The sequence below is a fragment of the Trifolium pratense genome, linkage group LG3 (assembly GCF_020283565.1).
Source record: "Trifolium pratense cultivar HEN17-A07 linkage group LG3, ARS_RC_1.1, whole genome shotgun sequence".
NCBI lineage: Eukaryota > Viridiplantae > Streptophyta > Magnoliopsida > Fabales > Fabaceae > Trifolium > Trifolium pratense.
In genome coordinates, this window is record NC_060061.1 from 53750154 (window position 1) to 53775067 (window position 24914).

The 24914-nt window shown below is 31.4% G+C and overlaps 3 protein-coding genes and 1 long non-coding RNA gene across 5 annotated transcripts; 3 read left to right on the plus strand and 1 right to left on the minus strand.

Moving 5' to 3' along the window:
• The first annotated feature begins 6398 nt into the window (after nucleotides 1-6398).
• LOC123916881 (eugenol synthase 1-like) lies at nucleotides 6399-8890 on the plus strand. Its single transcript, XM_045968458.1, has 5 exons — nucleotides 6399-6640; nucleotides 7109-7240; nucleotides 7336-7564; nucleotides 8165-8368; nucleotides 8557-8890. Exons 1-5 carry the CDS (start codon nucleotides 6452-6454, stop codon nucleotides 8754-8756), a joined length of 954 nt encoding a protein of 317 aa, XP_045824414.1. The 5' UTR covers nucleotides 6399-6451; the 3' UTR covers nucleotides 8757-8890.
• Nucleotides 8891-10642: 1752 nt separating this feature from the next.
• On the plus strand, nucleotides 10643-13152 carry LOC123916882. 2 transcript variants are annotated; one of them, XR_006812276.1, is made up of 3 exons: nucleotides 10643-11113; nucleotides 11639-12373; nucleotides 12767-13152. It is a non-coding gene; the product is annotated as an uncharacterized LOC123916882 (long non-coding RNA). The 2 variants fall into 2 exon arrangements; XR_006812275.1 differs by having other exon boundaries at nucleotides 10643-12373.
• Nucleotides 13153-13708: 556 nt separating this feature from the next.
• Nucleotides 13709-15386, plus strand: LOC123916880 (eugenol synthase 1-like). The gene is made up of 4 exons (XM_045968457.1): nucleotides 13709-14105; nucleotides 14208-14339; nucleotides 14517-14952; nucleotides 15115-15386. The coding sequence occupies exons 1-4, from the start codon at nucleotides 13917-13919 to the stop codon at nucleotides 15312-15314; spliced, it is 957 nt and encodes a 318-aa protein (XP_045824413.1). The 5' UTR covers nucleotides 13709-13916; the 3' UTR covers nucleotides 15315-15386.
• A 2600-nt stretch (nucleotides 15387-17986) lies between these two features.
• LOC123919016 (8-amino-7-oxononanoate synthase) lies at nucleotides 17987-23373 on the minus strand. The gene is made up of 11 exons (XM_045971239.1): nucleotides 22495-23373; nucleotides 21468-21610; nucleotides 21239-21346; nucleotides 20734-20972; nucleotides 20593-20634; nucleotides 20317-20404; nucleotides 19877-20010; nucleotides 19644-19732; nucleotides 19007-19157; nucleotides 18856-18924; nucleotides 17987-18408 (listed from the first exon to the last, which is right to left on the minus strand). The coding sequence occupies exons 1-11, from the start codon at nucleotides 22907-22909 to the stop codon at nucleotides 18282-18284; spliced, it is 1605 nt and encodes a 534-aa protein (XP_045827195.1). The 5' UTR covers nucleotides 22910-23373; the 3' UTR covers nucleotides 17987-18281.
• Between the last annotated feature and the right edge of the window lie 1541 nt (nucleotides 23374-24914).

A 24914-nucleotide genomic window follows, 5' to 3' on the forward strand; every position in this document is an offset into this window, starting at 1 on the left:
ATCCCATAAGGTTCGGTTTTGGAACGTACCTTACAAAATATCTTGAGGGATATTTTTATAAGTTTGGGGGTCTGGAAGCAACTGAGGGGGCTAAATAGCAGCTTTCCTATATTGAAATGTTAGAGGCCCAAAATAAGAAACGAAACGAGATAAGTGAGGCTCAAGTTTATTAAGGTTTTGAAGCCTAATATGCTTTTAACTTAAATTACAAAGGTGTTTGCAAATTATGATTTATCATCAATTTCAAAATTTAATCTGATAATAGTAATAAAAAAAACATATTATAATTACTTAAGTAAGTTGGTTCCAGTAAATTTAAAAAGCTTTGATGGTAACATGTAGTATGGCTTGATCCTTTTAAATAAACAAACTTTTGAAGAAATGGAGTTTTCTATTTTAAAATAAAATGATTCAACTTAAGTTTGACGTAGGTTAGACCATTGTTTCAGCCGATTCGATAAAATTTTCTTTTCTGCTTGCTATAGACTAGGAATGTCTGCAGTAACTCAATCCTTTTGCATTGCTTCCATCTAGTACAAGTTTGACCAATTTTACGCAACCATTTTTAATCTCAAACATTTTTCAAATCGGACGGTGGACGACAACAACATGCATTAACGTAGTAACTAAGTGGAATCATAGCCTCTTTTTTTTTTTTTTTTTTGCTACCTAGTAAGGTCAAACTTGCACGCCTAATAATGCCACTAGAACTTGAGAAAAAAACATTTTATGCACTGTGCTTCTATAGTTCTAAGTTTCTAACCATATGCTGTCAAATTGATATAGGAATAAAGTCATGTTCTATTTAGTGAATAGACATTTTATGGGCACATAAGAGAATCGACAACTTGAAGTTTTGAATGGCATCATTTCTTTTGTCTAAAATAATAATTTTGTAATTTGGTGTATACCATAAAAGTTAATACTTACGTAAATGTTAAGCAAATTATTCAAGTAAATCTCACGAATTTTGTCAAAAGTAAAGAAGGTAAATCTCACCAATAATATTGATCGATTCAAATAAATTTGCACGTCTAGAATTTTTTTAATAGAATAAAATTTAGGGTGAGAGATAGTACCTCAGACTTGTCCTTTATTTTATTTTTGAATAAATAAGACTTGTATTTTTATTTTACCATTAGACAATTTTTTTAGGGTTTACATGTTTGTAGTTGGAGTTATGCAATAGCACTTCTATTTCTATTATGCTACAGTTGTTCCAAACCTTTTTATATGGTTCTGTCGACGAATTGATAAATATTATTATTATTATTATTTTACAAAACAAATTGATAAATACTATTATTGAAACTTATACAATTGTGAAGTTCTAAATTCAAATCCGAGTAAACACGTTTAACCTAACATTATTAGTATTTATCAATTGAGTTAGAATTTATGAATTCGAGTAAAAGTGTCAAACCCTTTTATTTCCATTACAACACGTATGCTAGGCGGGTTAGTAATTTCTTTAGGTTATTTACAAAACATATACGTTGGATTTCATACAGAATAATTCATTCATATAAATAATTAAAATACTCCGTCAAAAAAAAATTTAAAATATATTTTTGGTCCAATTGTAGACTGTAGTGGTCACCAACCAGACGGCCAAATAAAGAAATAATTTGTCACAATTGTTTCATAAGAAATGTTACGTAGATATAAAAAATAAAATAAAAATGATGTCCAACATTTATGACCCAAAAAAAAAAAAATTAATTTATATAGTGTAAAGTTATTTTACTAATGCATCCAATAATATACTGTCACATCATATATGATATTTAAAAACACGTGATGTGTCACATTCATTAAATGATGTGGCAACGCATTATTGGATATATGTGTAAAGAATTTTTACACCGACAGTGCACAACAATTAAACTCAAACAAAAATGATGTCCAACATTTTTATAAATGTATTTAATAGTTATAGGATAATTACACATGAATTAATGACAAACGAGCAACAAGTTACACTGCTATTTTTTTTTTTTAATAATTTTTTTTAGTACAAGATAGTCCAACATTGTATTGTATGTATGAGATGTTAATTTCTTTTTCTTTTTCCTTCAATCAAATCATGAGATATAAACATTGTAGGGTATGAGTATTTTTTTTATGTTAAAATAATATCATTGTTATTGCACAGTAATCCTTCTCTTATGTTTTAGCTATGGTAATAAGAACCTTGGTTAAGTTAATATCTCTCTTAAATATTTATATCAACATTCTTTGAATATCGCAGGAACTATTTTTTTTGATAAAATATTATTTGTTCTACGTAGTATATGCATTAGACTTTTCTGGAATGTAACTCATGCATGACATAATCGTCAATGTCATTTAATGGTCAAATGCCATTTTTCTTGAAGAAAAGCCGCATGTCGTTCTCGAACATATTGATCACACTTTATTACTAGTCACGTTCGTGCATTCGTAGGAATCATTGACTTTTATTCGATAGTATTTAAGTTTGTTATTATATTATGGTAGAAAATTTATTTACAATAGAAAATATTTAAAAGTTTGTTATATAATATCGTTAAAATATAAGTGAAATTATTGTTTTATATTTTGTAAAACTTATTAAATGAATAAATTTGATTATAATTATCAATGATAAATTATCCAATTTTTTATGTATCTGTCATAAATAATAGTCCCGTGTATATTTTTTAATAAAAAATTAAAAATTTGATTAGAAATATTTAGGATAATTTAGTAAATTTGATAGTAATTAACTTTATTGTATTATTATTAATAATTAATAGTATATTGTTTATTTTTTTTATGAAAGATATTGTTTATGTTTCTATTTCTATATTCCTAACTTGATGCATATTCATCTTATTTTTTCATTAATTTTATTATTGACTACTAGCGGCCAGACAGAGCGCGTTTCGCGCCTGTTTTTGTCTATTATGTAAATTTATGTCAAAAAAATAAAAATACATGTCTTATGTTATGATCGTATTAATATGTTTTGTTGCTATTTTTATGAGTATATATTGTTTTATTTTGTTCGAAACTATAATCTGTTTTATTTCTATATTTTTTTTAGTGAAATTACAATGAATTATATAAAACTTGCAATGTGGTTAAAAGTAATAAGGATAAATTAGTAACTTTGGTGGTAATCGATTTTAATATATTATAGTAGTAAATTATTTTATGTAACTTTACCGACAAGTCTAAATGTTATTTATATGATTGTAGCTCTTATGGTTAGAGGGTATGGTTGTCAAAAACTATACAGAAGGTAGAGGTGGCGTTTACCTTTTTTGAATTGTGAGCCAATTGAGACCATGGCATGGCAATGGCATGCCATAGAGTAATCGTAAATGTCATTTTTGTTGAAGAAAATATTTAATTAGGAATGAATTAAAGCGCTTAATGACAACTCATTTATGTTATATTTAAATTATGTTTAGAAATGGCAATTTCATCTGTAAATGGGAATCTCGGGAGATTGTCCCATTTGGAGATTTGAAGATTTGAAGATGGAGAATTTTTCTCCGTGGAAATGAGGATGAGAAGAAAATCCTCCAGATAGATTTGAGAATGAGGACAGGGTTTTATCTTCCCTCCAGCGGAGAGACCATCTCTGAAATAATAGATATTTGATATTTTTTTAATGTTGATGGATCTCCACGAAAACCATAGTAATTTGTGAGGATGAGGATAAATGGATGTCAAAAACTATACAGAAGGTAGAGGTAGCGTTTGTCCTTTTTTGAATTGTGAGCCAATTGATTAAAAATAATAGATATTTAATTTGATATTTTGTTTTAAGTTGTTGGATCTCCACGGAAACCATGATATCTGAGGATGTATGAAGAATACTTCCCAAAATAAAAAATGAGGATGGGGATGAGAAATATTTTAGATGACATGACAAAAATTGGTAAAATACCATTCGCCCAATCTTCGTCCCGTTGACATCCAAGTATACCAAATTTTAAAAGAGCAAAAATTATAAGAATTATTTTATGGGATTAAAAGTAAATTTGGTATATTTAAAGTTGGAAATATTTCTACAAAGCAACTATTTATCCAAACCCTTTTTTCATTTTATTTGAGTTATCATGATATTGGTACGAAGTTTCCATCACTGTTAGCGATAACTAATCTTCGTCGGCGAACATCTGGGAACACAAGGTGAGTTCTTCCTTCTCAACCAAAATTTCGCCATACACATGAACCAAGAATCGAACTCCTAAATACATACTTAAAAAGACTAATAAGACCCTTGTCACGTGAACCACATTATTGGTATCCAAACACTTTCAATTAGAGCATCCACAATAGAGCTCCCCAAATTTGAGTACTTAACTGAGTCATACGTGTACACATCACTCATTTATTATTTTTTAATAATAGTACCTAATAAGTACTCAATCCCTCCAACCCAGCACCTCTTAAAAAGTTCTAAATCGGTCTCACTAATAACTCTATATCTCATCAATAATACTACATCTTTATAAGTAGGTCTCACAAAAATATATTATAATGAGAAGAGATGATACATATTTAAGAAGCAGTACCTATTAGGTACTCAATAAATTTTACTCCAATTATAATACCTAAGACCATCTTCAATGGTGTAGTACCTATTAGGTACTCATGGTACTTATTAGGTACTACCATTGGAGCAAAACACATTTGAGTACCTATTAGGTACCACTTCTCACATAAGAACTCTCTCCTCTTGGACCCACCTTACTTTATATTAAAATATTCTTTTTATGGGACCCACACACATTTTTGAATTGATGTGAAATTATTGATGAAACTCATTTAAAACTTTTTAAGAAGTGCTAGGTTGGAGGAGTTGAGTACCTATTAGGTACTATTGTTAAAAAATAATAAATGAATAATGTGTCCACGTAGGACTCAATTAAGTACTCAAAACTAGAGTTCTCCATTGTGAATGCTCTAATAAATACCTATATAATCATCCACTGTATAAATGAAATAAATGTGTCTGACATCATTGACATTATTTTTTGAGGAATAATGCTAGCAACACACTCTTTAATAAACACACTTTAACACACTCTCTTTTATTGGTTGAAATTCACATGGTTCCCATAAAAAAATGTGGATCCATATAAATTTTAACCAATAGAAAAAAGTGTATTAGAGTGTGTTTGTTAAAGATTGTGTTGCTAGCACTCCTCTTTTTTGAGTCGCATGTTAGGTAGTATTATTGCTTTTCACATTTTATATTCAACTTAAACTTATTATTATTTTTTAGACTCTATTTAAACTTATTATTCTAAGTGACTCACTCAACATTTGACCCCACCATTGTGGGGCCGGGATAATAAACTTTTGGTGTATTAAAAGCAATTTCTTACTATTAAATTAAGGGTTAAAAGGTAAATAGAATAAAGTTTATAGAATAAAGTTTTGGAAAAAAATTGTTAAATTTTCTTAAAAAAAATCTTTAAAAAAAGCGTCGAATGGAAAATCCTAAACATATTTATATAATTTGAAATTTTTGCAAAACATATTTCTGATAATTGAATTTTCCAATATTCAAGAAAGCTCAAATAATTTTGTCAAAAAAAAAAAATAAATCAAAGCTCAAATAATAAAAAGTGTATATTTTTTTGTCAAAAAAAATGTCTAATAAATTATTTATTTTTAAAAGTATATTACAGATGATTGAATTTTCCCGTATTCCTTAATTTGTAAAAAATAAAGTTTTGTAAAAGAAAAAATAAATACATTTATAAGGATGAGTTAGACCCAAAACTAAATTCTAAGATGGACCACCTGTTATCAAGTTTCTTGATCGGGTCATCCACCATTTATATCCGCGCACCCAACCCAATAGTACTGGGCGTGAGGGGATGTGTTAAGAGAAGTACCACATCAGATGCGATGGTATCAGACATGCAATCCTCATTTTACAAGACGAATTTGTAAGAATGAGTTATGCTGAATTCCATATTCTAAAATAAAGTATAGTATGGAATTAATTTTTGAAAAAAATGTGGGAGTATGAACTTACAATTTTTGAGGAGTATGCATGAGGGGGAATTTTCGTCCTTTGGCACTTTCTGGTAAATAAACTTTTTTCAATTTTAACAATCATCGTAATTCAAGAAACATGCATAGGATATGAGTTTGGTGTGGTCTGAATATTCATTCATATAGAAGCTGGCGGCTTGAAGGAAATTAAATGTCACACTTTTGACAATTTTTGAAGAAAACAAATAACTTGGTCATTTTTGTACCGATAGATATCTTGTTATTTCCAACAAAACAAATAAACTAAATAGTACATAACACTATTTTTAATGTTGAATTATCTATAATAGATGCCAATGTGACACTATAAATATTTGATTGAATGTGACACCATATGCATATACAAAAGATCATAGAGAACACACACACACACATACATTTTGTACCCAAAAAAGAACACACAAAAATGGAGGCTAACAAAAATAAGATTCTTGTATTTGGTGGAACTGGTTACATAGGAAAGTATATGGTGAAGGCAAGCATTTCTTTAGGTTATCCAACTTTTGTGTATACTAGCCCTATTAATTCAAAAACTCCTACCACTAAGATACAACTTTGCAAGAAATTTAATTCCATGGGAGTAACACTTGTAGAGGTAAGTCTTAATTTTTTCTGCTCCCTCCTATCCTTTTTATAAAATACACTAGATACATTAATTATTTAATGAATCTAGAAAAATGAAATGTATCTTATAAAAGTATCGGAGAGAGTATTTATGTAATGAAATTAAACAATTCATTTGCTTATTAGTTTAATTTTGATACATTATCAGCGCAAAAAAAAATTGTGTAAAAAAATTACGGTAATTAATTATATTTGTAACTTTAGAAGTAATTAAAGTGAAATATTTTAATGATAAGACGGTTATGATTCACGACTATATAAAAAAATTCTTCATTCTGTCTCTGTGAGCTTAACTCAGTTGGTAGGAACATCGCACTATATGTGCAGTTAAGGTGGAATTTCTAGCCACTATGCCACTTGACAATTTTTTTTTTAATACTAATAGTGTGTATAAATGAAATTATTTGATTAATTTGTTGCTAACATTAATTAATCGCAGGGAGAACTTAAGCATGAGCAGATTGTGAAAGTGATTAAACAAGTAGACATTGTGATATGTACCTTTCCATATCCTCAAGTGCTGGAACAGCTCAAAATTATAGAGGCTATAAAAGTTGCTGGTAATATCAAGGTATGCATGGATGTAATTTATAACTTGGATGCATTTTAATAATTATTTGTGTTATACATGAAATATACGTAACTCTTTTTTTAATTTCCTTGTAGAGATTTCTTCCATCAGATTTTGGTGTAGAAGAAGATAGAGTACACCCTTTGCCTCCATTTCAAGCTTTTCTTGATAAGAAAATAAAAGTTAGAAGAGAAATTGAAACTTCTGGAATTCCTTATACATTTGTCTCTGCAAATTGTTTTGGTGCATACTTTGTGAATTTTTTGCTTCGTCCTTATGAAAAGAAGAAAGATATTGCAGTCTATGGCAATGGTGAAACCAAAGGTACTCCAACTCCTACATATGTGTTGCTCTCCCAATCCACCAAGACACATTATCTCACTTTCTCTTAAATTGATCATATATTGTATATAGGGGTGGAAATAGGTCAAACTGACCGACATGAAACTACAGTCTAGCCTACATTAGACCTAAAACATTGGAGATTTTTTTGTGTCATCCTATCTATTTTCTCACACGCCCTACGAATTTACTAAAATACCTCTGTCTATTACCTTTTTTTTTACGCATCCCGGTCCGTTACTTAGGTAGCGGATACACCCCAAAACAACTCTACCAGATTTATTTTTAGCGAAAGGATAAAAATAAAAACGTGTAGGACGCACGAGAAACAGGTAGGACGGCAAAAGAAAATCTCAAAACAATTTTAGAAGTCTATCTAAATAAAAAGGTCAGACTATGGGCCTTAAAAAAAGTCTTATAAACCTACTAGGTTGACCTATTTAAATAATTACGATTAGTAATTTTATTTTCTATTTACATATGATTTTCATCTCATCGACATCAAAATTCACCCATTTAAATTAGTTAGCAATACATATTATAGGCAATCTCACAACATATTAATTTATATTTGCTATATAGCTATACTAAATTATGAAGAAGACATTGCTATGTATACTATTAAAGTGGCAAATGATCCAAGAGCACACAATCGCATTGTTGTGTATCGACCTTCAAAGAATATCGTAACACAAAATGAGTTGATATCACTATGGGAGCACAAAAATGGTCAAAAATTTAACAAAGTTTTTGTTCCGGAGGAAGATATTATCAAGCTATCACAAAGTAAGACTTTGCTTCAATTCATTCAATATTTTTTTTACTTTATAATTATATTTTTTTTTTTGGTCAAGACTTTATAATTATATTTATATGTCAAAAATTATATCACTTTTTTTTTATTATATATATTTTTATGATTGATAAATCAACAATATTTAATGGTAAAATATGTTCATTTATATATGATGCAGCTTTACCCCCTCCAGAAGATATTCCAATTTCCATTGTTCATAGCATATTTGTTAAAGGAGATCTAATGTTCTTTGAGCTAGGGGAAGATGATCTTGAAGCTTCACAACTATATCCTGATTATAACTACAAATCCATTGATCAACTTCTTGATAAATTTATTGTGGATCCTCCACCCCCTGCATCTGCTGCTTTTGAATGAAGTTATTTTATTGTATTTCTTGATATAAATATTAGCTATATATACTCTATTGAGAGTACTATTCAATAATTTGAGAATGCATATGCTATCTATTGTGAGTTCTATTATTTTGAATAATTTGATATTTATTGAATATATTGTATTTGGTTATTATTTTTTGTTTGTTTCTGTTCAACGGAGTTTAAGACAAAAAAAATAAAAGCATCTACATGTAAATTAATCTGGAGAAAGAAACACCACTACAATCTTCAGAAACTAACCGACTGACCTGACTAATTTTAGTTGTGTTAAAATAAAGAAACACAAAATGACGGCTAGAGTTTCAATAATATCAGAATGACATTGCTTAATAAAATAAGGATTATAATAGAATTTATAATAATTTCTAATTGACTACTATACTACTAACACATAAAGCTCAATACTTAAAGCCCTAATAATACTATTATATCAACATGCAACAATTTAATAATATATTTTTAAATATGTGATTGAGTTGACAAGTTAAGGTGCAAAAAGATCAAAGTTTAAATTCTAATAAAAAAGCTTAATATTTAATTACTGACTTAAAAAAAAAATATATATATATATACACACACATAATGCCACCTTTCAGATCATATATATTAATTAGTATGAGTTTATGACAATAAATAAACTAAATATCAACTTTACCTTCTCATATATTTTGTGCACCACATAACATTAGCTAAAGTACATAGTTAGAACTGTGGTTAAATTAAAAGCATTGTTTTTGGGCAGTGTATTATTAATATTGGTCATGAAAATTCAATGAAACAAAACACGGCAAAGGAAAGAATATTATAAGATGTTTATTTATTTGTTTTTTACGAAATATAAAATGTTTATTTGCGAATAAAATTATTTTTAAGAGTCCATTTAATATGCAAAAGATAGTTATTAGATAATACAACACATATAATAAACGTTTAAAATGGTGAAAGAACACTATACAATATTTCTATATATAACATCAGCATCAGCACATACTTGACAAAAAAAACATAGGAGTACTTGACATAAAGTACGAGATAGGTGTTTTGTTTTGGTGGTCCTCATAATTCCTCAAAATTCCAATAATTTCCTTCCAATCACATAAATAGAAGGCTGCTTAGTCATAGACCGGTGGACGGTGGTAGTGTAGTGTCACACTAATTTTGTTTCATAATGTTCCAATTTCCTCAAATGACTTAATAAACAAAATAAATTTCAATTTTATTGAAATAAAATTATAGACCACAAACCATACTAGATTAGTTTGATAATGTTACTAATAATAAAGTAAGCAAAAAAAAAAACTACTTTCTAACATTTGTATTCGTGTGAGGCAATTTTTACTCACGTGTTAATCTGGTAGGTCGTATTGGACATGTGAGTGTGTATTTTGAGCTTGTGAGTGAGGGTTATGTACTAAGTTAGTATTAGTACACATATCTGTCTACCTAAAACTTTAAGGGAGTATGTTAATGAATCACCTCTTTTATAAATTCAACATTTTTCTCATTCATAATTGATATTAGACTTACGATCTTACTTGAACAAGGTCTGTTCTATAGGATTGTACTAATGTGTCCTTGATTTCTAAGGAGACAGGAACAAAAAAAAATTGATATTAGACTTAATCGCTCACACTTAAAATTTAATAATCTTTTCCGAAGCGTGAGTTTCAAGGTGTGCCAAGTGTGACTTGTTAAAGGACAACAATGTTTTTTTGGTGTGATTTGTTTGGCAAGGGCACGGTTGGCTTGTGGGACTTGGGACCAATTTTATCAATGATTTATGGATTTTGGAAGGACCAGTTTTACAAGGAACATCACACATTTAATTGAAAAATCTATGAATAAGATAAGAGTAGTGGAACACTACAAGAATAATTGCATATACCCACGGTATTTTTACCCATGGCCACTTACCGTGAGTAATACCAAGAGCAAAGCCGTGGGTACGGTGAAAGTAAGCAAAATTCTTCGGTATACACAATAGATCTAACGTACCGATATCTAGGCCGTGGGTAAAGAGAAAATAAAAATATGTTATTTCTTCCTTTTAGTAAACCACTCACTCACCAAAACACACTCAAGACATTCTCTCTTCTCACAAACGGTAGATCAAAGAAGGAAACCCTAAACCCAAATGAATGAAACGAAACGAAACATCACCATCTCTCTCTATTTTTGCATCTGGTCGCAGAAACACACTTGCAGAATTGTGGTCCTCTCAGCTTCTCGTTTTTGCCGCTTCACCACCGCACAAGGTAGCGGTTGTTCTCCACTTCTCTGAGATTGTTCAGATTCGCACTTTACCTCTCCTAAGCGTAGCAATGAAGTGAATTTCTGGTGAGTGCTTAACCTATGATTGTTTCTAAATGTGAAAAGACCCAAATGTTTTAAAACCCTAATCCTCAATTTTACCCCCAATTTCGTAGAGCTTTAATTTATTCATGTTGTGTGGTAATGGTAAATCATTATTCGTTAGTAAGAACTTGAGAAACAACTTGTTTTGCTTTACAAGGGTTGTGTGAAACAACTTGAGAAATCTGGGTGTGAAGGGGATTTTTGCTTTCAACATTGTAAATTCTCACCCTTTGGATATGGCTGGCTCCTTAAACATTGATCTATTTTGAATATCTCATTCCAATTGAGTTTATGGACTGTAGTTTGTGATTAGCACATAATATGAAATGAATGGGTTTTCACTTGATCCTTCCCTTGGTGAGTTCATATTGAATGACTCACCCAAACATTAAGGTAGGTGCATTATGTTGCAGTCAAATTGGTAAATAAGTGTTAAGTAGCATAGTTTATTAGATTTTTACTTGCACAATTCTAAATTTTATTTGCTGCAATGTGTTAATTGCATAGATACCACGAAAGGAAAGATTTATTATGTTAATAAAAGGAAATGCCAAAAACTGCGATGAACCGACCACCAAGTAATTTTTCTGAGTGTGCCATTTGCTTCATTTTTTCATGAGGAAAGAGTCATTTTCAGAATATTCCATTTGCTGCACTGGAACAAATCTAATTGTGGTAAGTTATGTCTTCTGAATCTATATTTGGTTAAGATTGTCAATGGAATCAATAATTGATCATGACTGCTTTGTAACATAGTAGTCTAAATTTTATGATTACGCCTTTATATGTTCTTTCAAGCTTTCTGAGATGTCTAGCTAATAATAATCTTTTGCCTCTAAACTAATTTTGTATGTTCTACAGCCCATGCTTTCTGAAAATTACTTCCTTCTTTTCAAAGTTATGTAATCAATGAAAAAGTAATGATAATGTGTAGTTGGTTTAAATAATATAACATAGCTATCAATGTGTGTTTACAATATAATTTTTTCATGTCAGTAAAAAAAAAAAGAGTTGTTGGAAAGCATATATAGGGACTAATTTTATTTAATGTCGGTTCATTTTCATTCTTGCTGATTTATAAGTTTGACCTTTCTTGATGCATTTTATCAAGTATTCTAGGATTACAATGGCATTACTAACTAAGCAGGTTGGAATGAAGTCATCAATGCATGCAGACAACAAGTATGCTCTGTTCCTTGATCAATTGGAGAACTCACTCGTGAGATAGAAAGGGATCCTGAGGTATGGTTTGAGAAATGTGATAATTTGCTTTTGGAAGTCCAGTGATGATCTAAAAAACGTGTATTTTTATGATAATTGGTTTCTATCACCAGCTAATTCATGTTTTGTTTATCTTTTTCTTAATTCCATTTTTTGAATCGTATATATTGTAGAGTTGATAACTCATACACTTCTTTATTTGTAGGAGATTCAGTGATAGCATATTTGTTGTGACAATTGTTTCTTTTTATATTAATTGGTTGGTATGTTCATTTTGACTAGTCTTGACATTTTGTTATTGTTACTTTCTACTATGGTTACAAGGCTTAATTCCTTAAATTTTGGTCTTATTATCTTTAGGTATATTGTTGGGTCTATTAAACTTATTAGGATTTTTGTTTATATATTTTATAGATGTCTCATGAAGAAAAGATTTGGACCAAGGTGTCTCAAATGAGATGGCTGCACAAATTACATCAATTCAGGGGCAGAGAAGACAACAGAAGATGAGGCTTAATATGATTTGGCAGATGTTACTTGGAGAGTTTGGCTTGCAAGGAATGCGCAAATTTTCCACAACAAGGCTTCAAGGCAATTAAGCATGTAACTTTGGAGTGGTTTATTTTTTCTAGCTACGCTGATGTCTGTAGCTTTTATGAATGGGATGGATATCCATTTGATTGTTTATCTAGGTAAGGATTTGTTTCTTTTTCAAGGTTTAAAACCTTCTGTTTCTGGTTTTGGTTCTTGGGTATTTCTTGTTCTTTAGATCCCTTGTTTGGTGGTTGGATTGAGTACCACTTGTCCTTTTGTTCATCTTCTATTATATGATATAATCTTTTGCTGTTCAAAAAAGAAAAGAAGCTTAAGACGAACATGCATGAGGAGTTATATTAATGCTTATTTTGAGACTTTGCATTTTTTTTCTATGAATATTGATCTGTGTATATGAATTATTATTTCATCGATAAGCTTTTTATATGTTATATGTTTTAGCTTTCTGTTTAAAGTTATTATTGAGGGATTTATTTATTGGTAGTACTAGTGGCCACCGGAAAATAGTAAACTTTTATTTAATTTTTTTTTATTATAAAATTGACATTACCCATGGCAATGCCGTGGGTAGCGTTTATTCATAGCTTTTTCGTGGATAAAGTACCCACTGCGAAGTCCTCAATAATACTGTGGGATAGGCCGTGGGTAGCGTTACCCACGGCATTTTTGCAGATAATGAATTACCAACGAGGCTTTATCTCACGGCCTCGTGCCGTGGGTAATCCGTGGGTAAATTGCATTTACCTGTGGTGAAGCCGTGGGTAATGGCAAAAATGGCCGTGGGTAGAGCGTGATTTTCTTGTAGTGGAAATGAACGGTTGAAGCTTCGACCGCAAATGGAAATAATGTTGGATTTATAAGAAAGTTGATTCATTAATACTTGATGTTTCTCTCGAGCTCCCATGAACCCCAACAATTTAATGTTGAATAATAAATGCGAATGTGACATTATAAATACATATTCAAATTAAGTTTAGGAATTAGCAAGAGCAAAGAGTACAGCAAAACAATGGAGGCTAATAAGAATAGGATTCTTGTATTTGGTGGAACAGGTTACATAGGAAAGTATATGGTGAAAGCAAGCATTTCTTTAGGTTATCCAACTTTTGTGTACACTCGACCTATTAATTCAGAAACTCCTATCTCCAAGATACAACTTTGCAAGGAATTCAATTCCATTGGAGTAACACTTGTGGAGGTAAGTCTTATTCTCATGTTTGTATGATGAAATTGATTAAATAATTTTCATAATTTTTTTTTCAAAAATAAATAAATCTTAATGAGTCCCCAATAAATGCAGGGAGAACTTGAGCATGATAAGATTGTGGCAGTTATTAAACAAGTAGACATTGTAATATGTACTTTTGCATATCCTCAAGTGATGGAGCAACTCAAAATTATTGATGCTATCAAAGTTGCTGGAAATATCAAGGTATTATAGCCTCCTCCCGATTGTAGTTGCGGGGATCAAATCAAGTATGAATATTTCCATATATTAATCAAAAAATTGGAAATATTTATTACCAAAAAAATGGAAATATATGGCTATTTATAATTTTATATTATTTCCTTGTGTAAAAAAAATGATTTTATATTATTTCATTTGTAGAGATTTCTTCCATCAGATTTTGGTGTAGAAGAAGACAGAGTAAAACCTCTTCCTCCATTTCAAGCTTTCCTTGATAAAAAAAGAAAAATTAGAAGAGAAATTGAAACATCTGGAATCCCTTATACTTTTGTCTCTGCAAATTGTTTTGGTGCATACTTTGTGAATTTCTTGCTTCATCCTTATGATGATAACAAGAAGGATATTACAGTCTATGACAATGGTGAAACCAAAGCTATACTAAATTATGAAGAAGACATTGCTATGTACACTATTAAAGTGGCAAATGATCCGAGAGCACACAATCGAATTGTTGTTTATCGACCTTCAAAGAATATCGTAACACAAAATGAGTTGATATCGCTATGGGAGCGCAAAAATGGTCAGAAATTTAACAAAGTTTTTGTTCCGGAGGAAGATATTATCAACCTATCACAAAGTAAGACTTGTTTTTTTACCACATTGCATATTTATTTTATCTTACAAAAATTGTATATTTATAATTATTTGAATTTTAAAAATTGTTTTTTTAAACATAAATTTTAAGATAATTTTAAAAAATCAACATTGACTAATGGTAAGAAATTTCAATATGATGCAGTATTACCCCCTCCACAAAACATACCAGTTTCCATTGTTCATAGTGTGTTTGTTAAAGGGGACCTTGTGAACTTTGAGATAGGGGAAGATGACCTTGAAGCTTCACAACTATATCCTGATTATAACTACACATCAATTGATCAACTTCTTGATAAATTTATTGTTGATCCTCCACCTCCTGCATCTGCTGCTTTTGAATGATGTTGTTTTACCTTATTGTGTGCTTAGATGTTGGTAACAATAATAAAGTATGTAGGTACTCTATTGTGTTTACTTTTGAATAATTTGAGAACGTATGAATTGTATTATTTTTTTATTTGTTTATTTTTTTTTTTTTACCACCGATATCCGTCCAAATGACCACCTAATATTGTTCGATAGTCAGTTCTGGCATCAAGTTGTTTCAACCCCTCCCCAGTTGCAATTGTGGGAGATCAAATCGTGATCCTCTTCTCTCTACTAATTTCAGCATCAATCACTATTGAATCAGCTAACGATTGATTGATAAGATTGATTTAAGTTCTGTGTTGAGTTGCATTTATGAAATTCAAACAAAAATAATAAATACAATAACTCCATATAAAAGAATGTTGAAAGTTGTTCATATCAAATACATTTATGTCATGTGCAATGGAATATATTGGCCCAATTGAGAAAATGAGGAATCTCAATACAAGTCATTCATCCAACTATTATGATTTGAATAATATTTTTATGTCTTCACGTTTTTATAGATAGACTGAAAAGGAAAAATAATTTGACATATGGGTGTGTTTGATATATATGGACAACATTTTTAGACATGAATCTTCCTCTATTTAGTATTTCAAGTTGTAGGTTGTCTTTGTATATTACTTGGTGTGTTTTGGCTTGTTATATGTTTGTTGTGTAGAAAAACTTCCACCAATATCAAACATATTAAAGAGAAGCTTATGTTTACCGTAAAAAAAAAAAAAAAAAAAGCTTATGTTTGATTTGTGTCAGACGTTCGATTTGACTTATGTGTATGGAAAAAATTCAGTTAGGAGAGAAGAACTCACGTTGTGTATTTGTCCCACAAATTCCTGGATAAAAATTAGTCATCACTAATATCGATAAGAACTTGATATCAATATTATGATAACTCGAGGTTGTATGTTTCTTATTTAGAAAACTTTAAACGCCATCCTATATTTGTCCTCATTCCAAAAACTTTTAAAAATAAAAATTTGTTTTCCTTTTTCAAATGTATGGTGAAGTTGAGTTTTTAAATTGTGACTTTGAGTCGTTAATTTTTATACTACTTTGATATAAGTTTGGTTGAATGCACTTATCATGTACTATTTCAATTTATAAAATTTGTTACGTGATGTTAATATATAATAAAAATGTCATTTTTTTGTTTGTTTGTAAATGTTGACCTTGAATGAATTTTTTTTTATACATATCAGGACAATTTTAATTTAAAAAAAAATTATGTTAACATTTATTTTTATGTTGTTATTTAATGGGTATTTTTATGTATGCCTCCACTTAGAATAATACAAAACTATGAACGAAAGTCTTGCTCTTAAATTGTGTGTGGAATCAAATACAAAACTATATGAAGATGCTTTTTTGAATGATTGTTGGTCACATGTACAGAGAGATTTTTTTTTATATTGTTGAATAAATTAAATTCTACTACTATCACTTTTTAACTATAAAAGTATACAAAGAAAAATTATTTTTTAACAAATAGACAGAACATTTTGAATATAAAATTGGTATACTTTTGACATTAACATGAACCTCAATTTGTTATTATGGACTAAAAACGAAACAAAAGATTTTGGGAGGATGAAAATATCCTGTTTTTATTTTTAGGGAATAAAATCAAAATTTATTATATTTTTAAGAACAAGAACTTATTTAACCCTGATATTTATTTTGAGGAAAAAAATTATTGTATATATAGTCACTACAAGGTTCTAATAATGTGAATGCGACGTTATAGTTTCTATTTTAATGTTGAGAAATAAATGTGAATGTGACATTACAAATACATATTCAAATTAAGTTTAGGAATTAGCAAGAGCAAAGAGTATAGCAAAACAATGGAGACTAAAGAAGAAAAATAAGGATGTGTACTAGAAAATAGAAATACACACTCCAAAAAACTACCAACACTATTGCTCAAATACAAAATAGCACAAATAGAAAAAACGTCAAACACCTAACTACAAATCTGCACCAAGACACCTGATAAAGGGAAGAAAAAAGGAAAGAAAAGAAGATAGACATAGAATAGGGCACCCACCACCAAGAAGCAACAAGACCCACAACCCGCAGCCCACCCAGTACAGGATTAATCTGCGCCCTACGATGTTTTACCTTATTGTGCTAGATTTTGGAACCAATAATAAAGTATGTAGGTATTCTATTGAGAGTAGTACTATTGAATAATTTGAGAACGTATGAATTGTTTTATCTTTGGTAAGATTAATTTTCATATATCATTAATAAATATTAGATAATTACATGTTGAAAGACAAACGGATAACAAGCTGTGTCGTTACATTTATGTCCATTATTGAGTTGTCATACTTGAGTTGTCATACTTGAGTGAATAGATAGTAAAGTAATAGTCAATAAGTGTGTAAGAAAATAAGCCCATAAACTCTTCCGTATTTCTAGAGATTAGTAAAAAAAAAAAGTATTTCTAGAGTTTTTTTTTTCACCGTACTCATTTTCTCGCGCGACCTACGAATTTACTAAAATACCTCTGTCCGCTATTTAGGTAGCGGATACACCCCCAAAAACACCCTGCCAGATTTGTTTTTATAACGTCCGCTACTTAAGTAAAAATAAAAACACATAGGGCGCACGAGGGTAAAAATGGAAACACTTAAACATGTTTTGGATCAAAACTACATTAAAAGACATGCATCAAAAGGGTAAAAATGGAAACACTTAAACATGTTTTGGATTTACAAATAGTAATACTAACTAAAAGTAAACTGACAGTTGATCAAAATTAAAAGCATGAAAATATCATTACATGTAACAAAATTGTTTAACTAAATGTTGACAAAGTAGCTTGTCACTATTGAATAATAACACTAGGAGAAAACACTTCACATTGATGCATTTCATCGTGATGATAGAATGGAAGGCTATATGGTAACCCAAAAAAATAAGAATGGAAAGCTATAGTCTTGCATAACCATTGCAGCCATAAATGCGGGTATCTTGGAAATTGATGCAATTGGAGAGTGCAGCTGCTAAGTTTTCCAAATCTTCCCTTGTATGGACTGCACTGAGGGCCACTCGTAGCCTATATGATAGAGGTGAAAAAGATAAAAATATGATCACATAGAGGTAAAAGAATTTCAACTTGCAGCACCCAAAATTATAGTTCACTATGCACGTCGGCCTCAATGTGATAGCTTAATTTTGGGCTAACCAGGTTCAGGCAAATGAAATGTGACAGCATACGATGTGAAAAAATAATTTTTTATTTGCAAGTTCAGCTTAAAATTATGGGGATTCAAGTAATCAAAATATTGGTCAGCTAAGCATGTTGACCAAGTTGTCCATGTCTAACTGACGAATTTTCTTGTCAGGGCAGGTCAAGGTAGAAATGATTACAAGCTTAATTTTTGTTAAACAAATTCATGTTTTACATCGAACAAGTAAAACTCAGCACATTTTAGCACTTCTAACGAGTTCTATCAAACTTCTAGATTGTAATTTGTAATTCAGGAAAATATAAGGTACTAACCTGCATGAGTTAGGAGGCACAGTTGGTGGTCTTATTGCAGTGACATGAAAGCCAGCTTGTAATAAATGCCTGCTCCAGAAACAGTGAAAATGTTTAGTGAAACATTGCCTGCAAGACGTGATGGGAAAGATATTGAGAGACGGAATTTTACCGGCTTGCTTGCAGTGCTTTGTCTTCACTGCCAACTATTAGGGATATAATGTGACTTGTAACAGGGATTCCTGTAAGTAACTGAAAGTCTTTCACCCGGTTCCAAATTGCTTTTCTACGCCATGTCTCATGTTTTGCCACTCTAACAGAAGCTGCAAGATTACATCATGTTTTTAACAAATAAGTGATTCTCACAAGAGGGGACTCAAACAGTAATTAAAAAAGAAATGATGATATATTTTTAATCTCTGAACAAATATTTGAACCACGGTATACCAAACATTACTCTGCAACTGATTAAAACTACTAATTCTTATCTAGACAACTTTTGTATTGAACAGATATGCATAAATAAATGTATAATAATTGCTTCATATGGATTCGGCGGTCCAGCTTTAACATTTTCCCTGTTAAAAATAAACGATCTACAGCGGCACAATATTGTGAATGCATCATTCTAGAAGTGAGAGGGATACATGAGAAATGTATCACAAGACTACGTAGATTCATATAAAGATAGGGGCAAGAAAAAACAAATTTTTTTTTTGGAAACAGTTTTGAAATGGGAACTAAACAAGTTTTCTAGAAATCCTCAATATTGATGTATATATCTATTCAAGTACAATACTGGAGCTCACCATGAGCAGCAGCAGCAACTGGAACCGGCGTAGAAGTTGAAAATATAAATGAACGACCTCTTGACTGTATTAATAACTTCCAAGATTTGCTATAAGAATTCATAGAATAGCAAAATTTGTCGGTGAATTATTCATGAAACATAATTGCCTTTTTGTGCTGATGTAGGGAAGAGAACAAGCATGAACTCAATCCCCTAATGTTAATTTCAGAGCCATTTTATTCAAACGGTTACCTGCATGCTATAAATCCTCCATGGCAGCCAGCAGCTTTACTTAATGTACCAATGCATATATCCACATCCTTCTCACAGTTGAACTCCTCAGCGACGCCGCCACCATTTTTGCCACAAACAAATGTCCCATGAGCCTGGATATGCAAGTTTTTATTTTGTCAGTGTATACTTGCACCAGACTTATAGCAAAAATGAAAGACAATTTGCTTGCATCACATATATAATCAATCAGGAAGACAATATATGGAAGATCGAGTGAGTGAGTAACTGAGTAATTCCTTTCTAGGAACATCAATGAAATGGAACAGCTGTTCTATGGTTTTTATCTCAAGCCCTTCTTAGGTGTCAACCTTACACCGAGGATCCGAACCATATCATAGAATGCATAACACCCGTCATGAAGAAAAAGATGTTTTCTAAAATATATTAAGAGGCCTTACATCATCGATGACTAACAAAAAGCCATGCTTCTTGCGGAGTTCTGCAAGCTCAACCATTGGTGCAAAGTCCCCATCCATGCTAAACAAGCTGCAATGAAACAGATGAACCATAATGCACACCATCACTGTAATATATCTTCTAGGTATGTAGGTGATATTTATGCAATCTAAATATTATGCACTCTATGTGTGAGATAACATGTACATATAACACGAGTTATCCCAAGCCTTGAACAAATTTTCCAGTTCTATTTCACTAGTAGCATAATGACTAACCTGTCTGTCACCACAATTTTCCTCTTCATACTGCAATGAGATCTAAAAATCATAGATGCCATAAATGTTAGTTTATATAGAGACTGTACCAGAAGGTGAAAAGGGAATAATATGCAAAATTCAGGAAAAGGTAAAACCTACAAGAGTGTATTGAGGTGGGACATGTCACAGTGTCTATATATGTACACTTTTACACCTTTTTGCCGCTCAGCAAGACGAATACCGTCAATTATTGACGCATGGTTTAATGCATCAGAAAAGATGGCAATCTTTTCATCATCTGAAGGTATGCTATTCCCAGCTAAGAGAGAACCGATACTTCCTATTGCTGTCATCAAGGCCATATTGGCAGCAAATCCTGTAGGACAAAGAAGGCAATCCTATAGCATGGATTTTAAACCAAAAACATGTCAGAATTTCATACAATCTAGACTTACTAACACACATTGGATTGACATATTATGGGCCTATTTGGATTGACTTATTTGACCTTATCAACTAGCATAAGCACTTGTGACAGTGTTTTGGAGAGCTTATGGAAATAACTTGTTTTGGAGTATATACTATACTTTACTCGGGGTACAAAGTAAAACTAATAACAAAACCAGAACAGTTTAAGAAATTCCCAAAAGTCAGTCCTCCTTACCTCTTTCTTTTTCAAATCTGCCAAGCTCGACTCTAGCTGCCTATGATAATTGGTATATCCACAAATAAGAGCAGAGCCCCTTGGTCCCATCCCATGTTCTTGAGCTGCCTAATATAGAACAATGAAAATAATGGCAATAATCTCAGACTAAGATAACTGAAGAAACAAAGACCTGTAGAATAAAATTCAGCAGAAGATAAAAATATCATTCAAAATTCACAAAGCACACCTTTGCAGCAGCATTTCCAATAGTCGGATGGGAACTCAGGCCTAAATAATCATTTCCAGAAAATAATATTAACTTTCTAAACTGCTCATGACATACCCCTGGTTCATCATCACCAGAAACTGCACCATGAACAATCTCTTCACCTAACCTCACCACAAGAAATAAAGGGTTCAAGGTTAGTGTCTGAAATCATAACAAAACAGAAATACAAGCAATATTACTTGAATTACTTGAGGATACAAAGTAAACCCCCTTTATGCAAATGACAAGAATAGAGCGGAATCTAAAGGTTAAACCAAATCTTATTTATTTAGCAATTCTATTTGCACGATAATTACAACAAGTCTTATGTCACTAGGTGGGATTGGCATGGTGAATCAAATGATATTACATAATGTTCTATCATAAATCATGTCCGTCTATAGCAAACCACTAGACTCTAAATATATCATATCTTATTCTTAATTATAGTTTTTCATGACCTTCTTCTGCTTCTAACGATTGGAGTGTCATTATCTTATCTACTCTTATATTATCTTACTATGACATTAACAAGTCTCCGCCACACACGCCCAAATGAAATCTCGTCTAGCATTTTCACTCATCCAGCACAGCACAGCATTGTTGTCTTTGCTACATTAAGTTTATTCCTGTGTTGGCTGTTTAACCAACAAACAGTCTCATAATACCGCCGGTCATATAGCCTGGTAAATACAAATTTCATTTTTTTTCTTCACTATAAATTTTTTTAAGTATGGTTGTCTTTGTTTGTACCCACTTTTAGTCTCAACAGATTTTAAAACTACATACTTTGTTTGTACTCACTAGATTGTATAGAACTAAAAACAAAATTCAAAATGATTATAGGTACTAAATACATTTTCAGCTGGTAACTTTTAAGCAAATAAACATGAAGAATAACTAACATTGAAAGGAAAAAGAAAAGCTTAAAAAGTGTTAACATTGTAAGCATTCTTTGCACATGTAAAAAAAAACACACACGAAAAGTTAAAAAGTGGTAATTTACCAGAACTCGGGGTGTCATGCATCCATTTCCTAAAAGTGGTTTCACAAATTTCAACTTGAATAGAGGAACGATCCCATTGCTGCATTTCATCAAACACCTCAAACGCATCATCATCTACCCGAAGTTGGAGTTGCAAAGATGACAATCTCTGGTTGCGGAGACAAATGGGTCTAAGAGATCGAAGCACTTTAAGAGAGTCGAGAATTGTTAGTGCCTCTTCGACCCATTTGTTCCACCATGCACTTGGAAGTGAAGCTTCCATTGTTGTGTTGAGAAGAAGAAAAAGATAATTGGTTGACACAAAGAAGAGAAGAGGAAGAAGGTTTTGGTTTGGTTGGTTTTGGGTTTTGGGTTTTAGTTTTTTTTTGGGGGGGGGGGGGGGGTTTGAGGTAGTTGTCACAACCTGACGTGGCATATTGTCATTGGTTTTAATCAGTAGCTGTTTGTAAGAGTCAGAAGTTGTGGTAACTGATAAGAAATTTTCAACTTATTTTTTCCTCGTGATTAACGGTCACACTTGTTGATAGCAATAATGTAGGCCACGGTTTGGTTTTTTAAGTAAGGACTGTATTTATTTTAGGTTCTCGGAGTGGTGATTTGTAGTGGTTGGTGGTAGTCATAGTGGCAGTGGAAGGTGGTTGAATTGGTTATTGTCGATGGTCAAAGTGGTTGTTGTCGGTGCTAGGAATGGATAGTCGGTGATGATCGGATTAGAGATTGAAGGTGGATGAAGTGGTGATCAACGGTAGATGGAAGTGGTGGTTGGCTATGGTCGGAGTGGTAGTTAGATTAGTGATCCACAATGATCAAACTGTTAGTCATATTGGTACTAATGGTGGTTAGATTGGTGATTAGATATGAAAGAGTCGTGGTCAGTGCGATGATTAATAGTGGTTTAAGTAATGGTCGAAGTGATAGTCAGGGTTGTAGTCGGTGGTAGTGGTGGCTGAATTGATGGTCACATTGTTGGTTAACAATGGTCTTAGTCGTGGTAGGTTGTGGTTACGATCGGTGGGCGATAAAGCAATGCCAATTGGTCATAGTGGTGGATTAAGGAGGTAAGAGGAAGATTTCTGATATATCAAATGCGAATAGAAAAATAAATATTGAATTTATATAATAAAAATATGTCAGAATTAACCCCTAAATCAAATTAGACAGTTCAATAAACTGAATAAAAAATAAATAAAAATTCCTACTATCTGCCAACTAAAACAAACCCACCCTTTCATCCAAAACAAACCCAACCTCAATTTAGTGAGAGGAAAACTTGTAGATTCCACTCAGACTATGCTTTTACAAAAATTACTTTATTCCCATGGTCCCATAAGGACCAAAATACCACATAACACCGCACATTGAAATCCAAAGTTTCTTTCTAAAATAGGCATATATTTTTCACCAATTAAGAAGCGAACTCCAGACACTTCCACAACCATAAGTTCCACAATCACTTATTTATCATTTATCTTATAAAATATGATATGATGACATAAAAATTGTTTTTGTTTATGAAAATAATCTCGCTCATTATTTTATAATGAAGTACAAAAAATAAAATCATTTTAAAAATATTTGGTTGGTGAGCTCATTACTTTTTATGGTCACATTGACTTATTTACCTCGTGATTACATGACATAAAGATTGTTTATTTTTCTGTTTTATGAAAATAGCCTTCATTTTTATTATAACAAAGTATATAAATAAAATTATCTAGTCCCATAGCTTGACTCTCGCACCTTATTAAGTTAGAGGGGTAAAAAAATTTCAATTTATATCTAGACTCTTATATATCAGCGTCTCTACGACTACTAGCTAATTGAGTTGAACTTAGGACTGGTCATGAACTCACGATCCGACTCGAGACCGATGTCCAAACGAACTTCTAAGACAAAAAATATATTTTGTACATATTAATGAAGTTTAAAATAATTTAAGTAGTTGTTGAGCTCACTCGATCTTGGATTTGAAACTTGTGGATAAAAAAAAAAAAAAAAACTATAGTGGGGAATGGAGATCTCACTAGAAATGTTCAATTAATCAAATTTTAGAAGAAATTAATTAGTATTTGGCAAAACCAATAAATAGTTGGCACCTGTAAAAAACAAACTAATGTTTTCTTCAATTTCAGCCCCAAAAAGCATGGCTTAGTGGTCATGAATATTTCTTCAAATAGACGCAGTGGGCTTACAATAATAATGTTGCTAATGTTGTTTTTCTCTATGGATTACAAGCAATAAATTAATTAATATCAATAATACTTACAGTCCGATACGCTCAAAGCGGCACTGTAGATCGGCAAATTTGGGTTTTCTGCTCCTGTTCACCATTCCAAATCGCGTGCCATGTCAATTCCCTTTTTCTTCTTTGTTCTGCCGATTCCCTTTTTCTTCTTTGTTCTGTTGCGCTACTAATTCCC

Bases quoted from the DNA above. Each gene is read 5' to 3' on its own strand.
- LOC123919016 (XM_045971239.1), bottom strand. From the start codon at position 22,909: ATGCCACGTCAGGTTGTGACAACTACCTCAAACCCCCCCCCCCCCCCC. The intron at 21,347-21,467 runs GTGTGCTTTGTG...GTTCTATATTAG, and splicing joins TTGGAAATGCTGCTGCAAAG to GCAGCTCAAGAACATGGGAT. The intron at 20,973-21,238 runs GTAAGGAGGACT...TCCATGCTATAG, and splicing joins CAGATTTGAAAAAGAAAGAG to GATTGCCTTCTTTGTCCTAC.
- LOC123916880 (XM_045968457.1), top strand. From the start codon at position 13,917: ATGGAGGCTAATAAGAATAGGATTCTTGTATTTGGTGGAACAGGTTAC. The intron at 14,340-14,516 runs GTATTATAGCCT...TTTCATTTGTAG, and splicing joins AAGTTGCTGGAAATATCAAG to AGATTTCTTCCATCAGATTT. The intron at 14,953-15,114 runs GTAAGACTTGTT...AATATGATGCAG, and splicing joins TATTATCAACCTATCACAAA to TATTACCCCCTCCACAAAAC.
- LOC123916881 (XM_045968458.1), top strand. From the start codon at position 6,452: ATGGAGGCTAACAAAAATAAGATTCTTGTATTTGGTGGAACTGGTTAC. The intron at 6,641-7,108 runs GTAAGTCTTAAT...AATTAATCGCAG, and splicing joins TGGGAGTAACACTTGTAGAG to GGAGAACTTAAGCATGAGCA. The intron at 8,369-8,556 runs GTAAGACTTTGC...TATATGATGCAG, and splicing joins TATTATCAAGCTATCACAAA to CTTTACCCCCTCCAGAAGAT.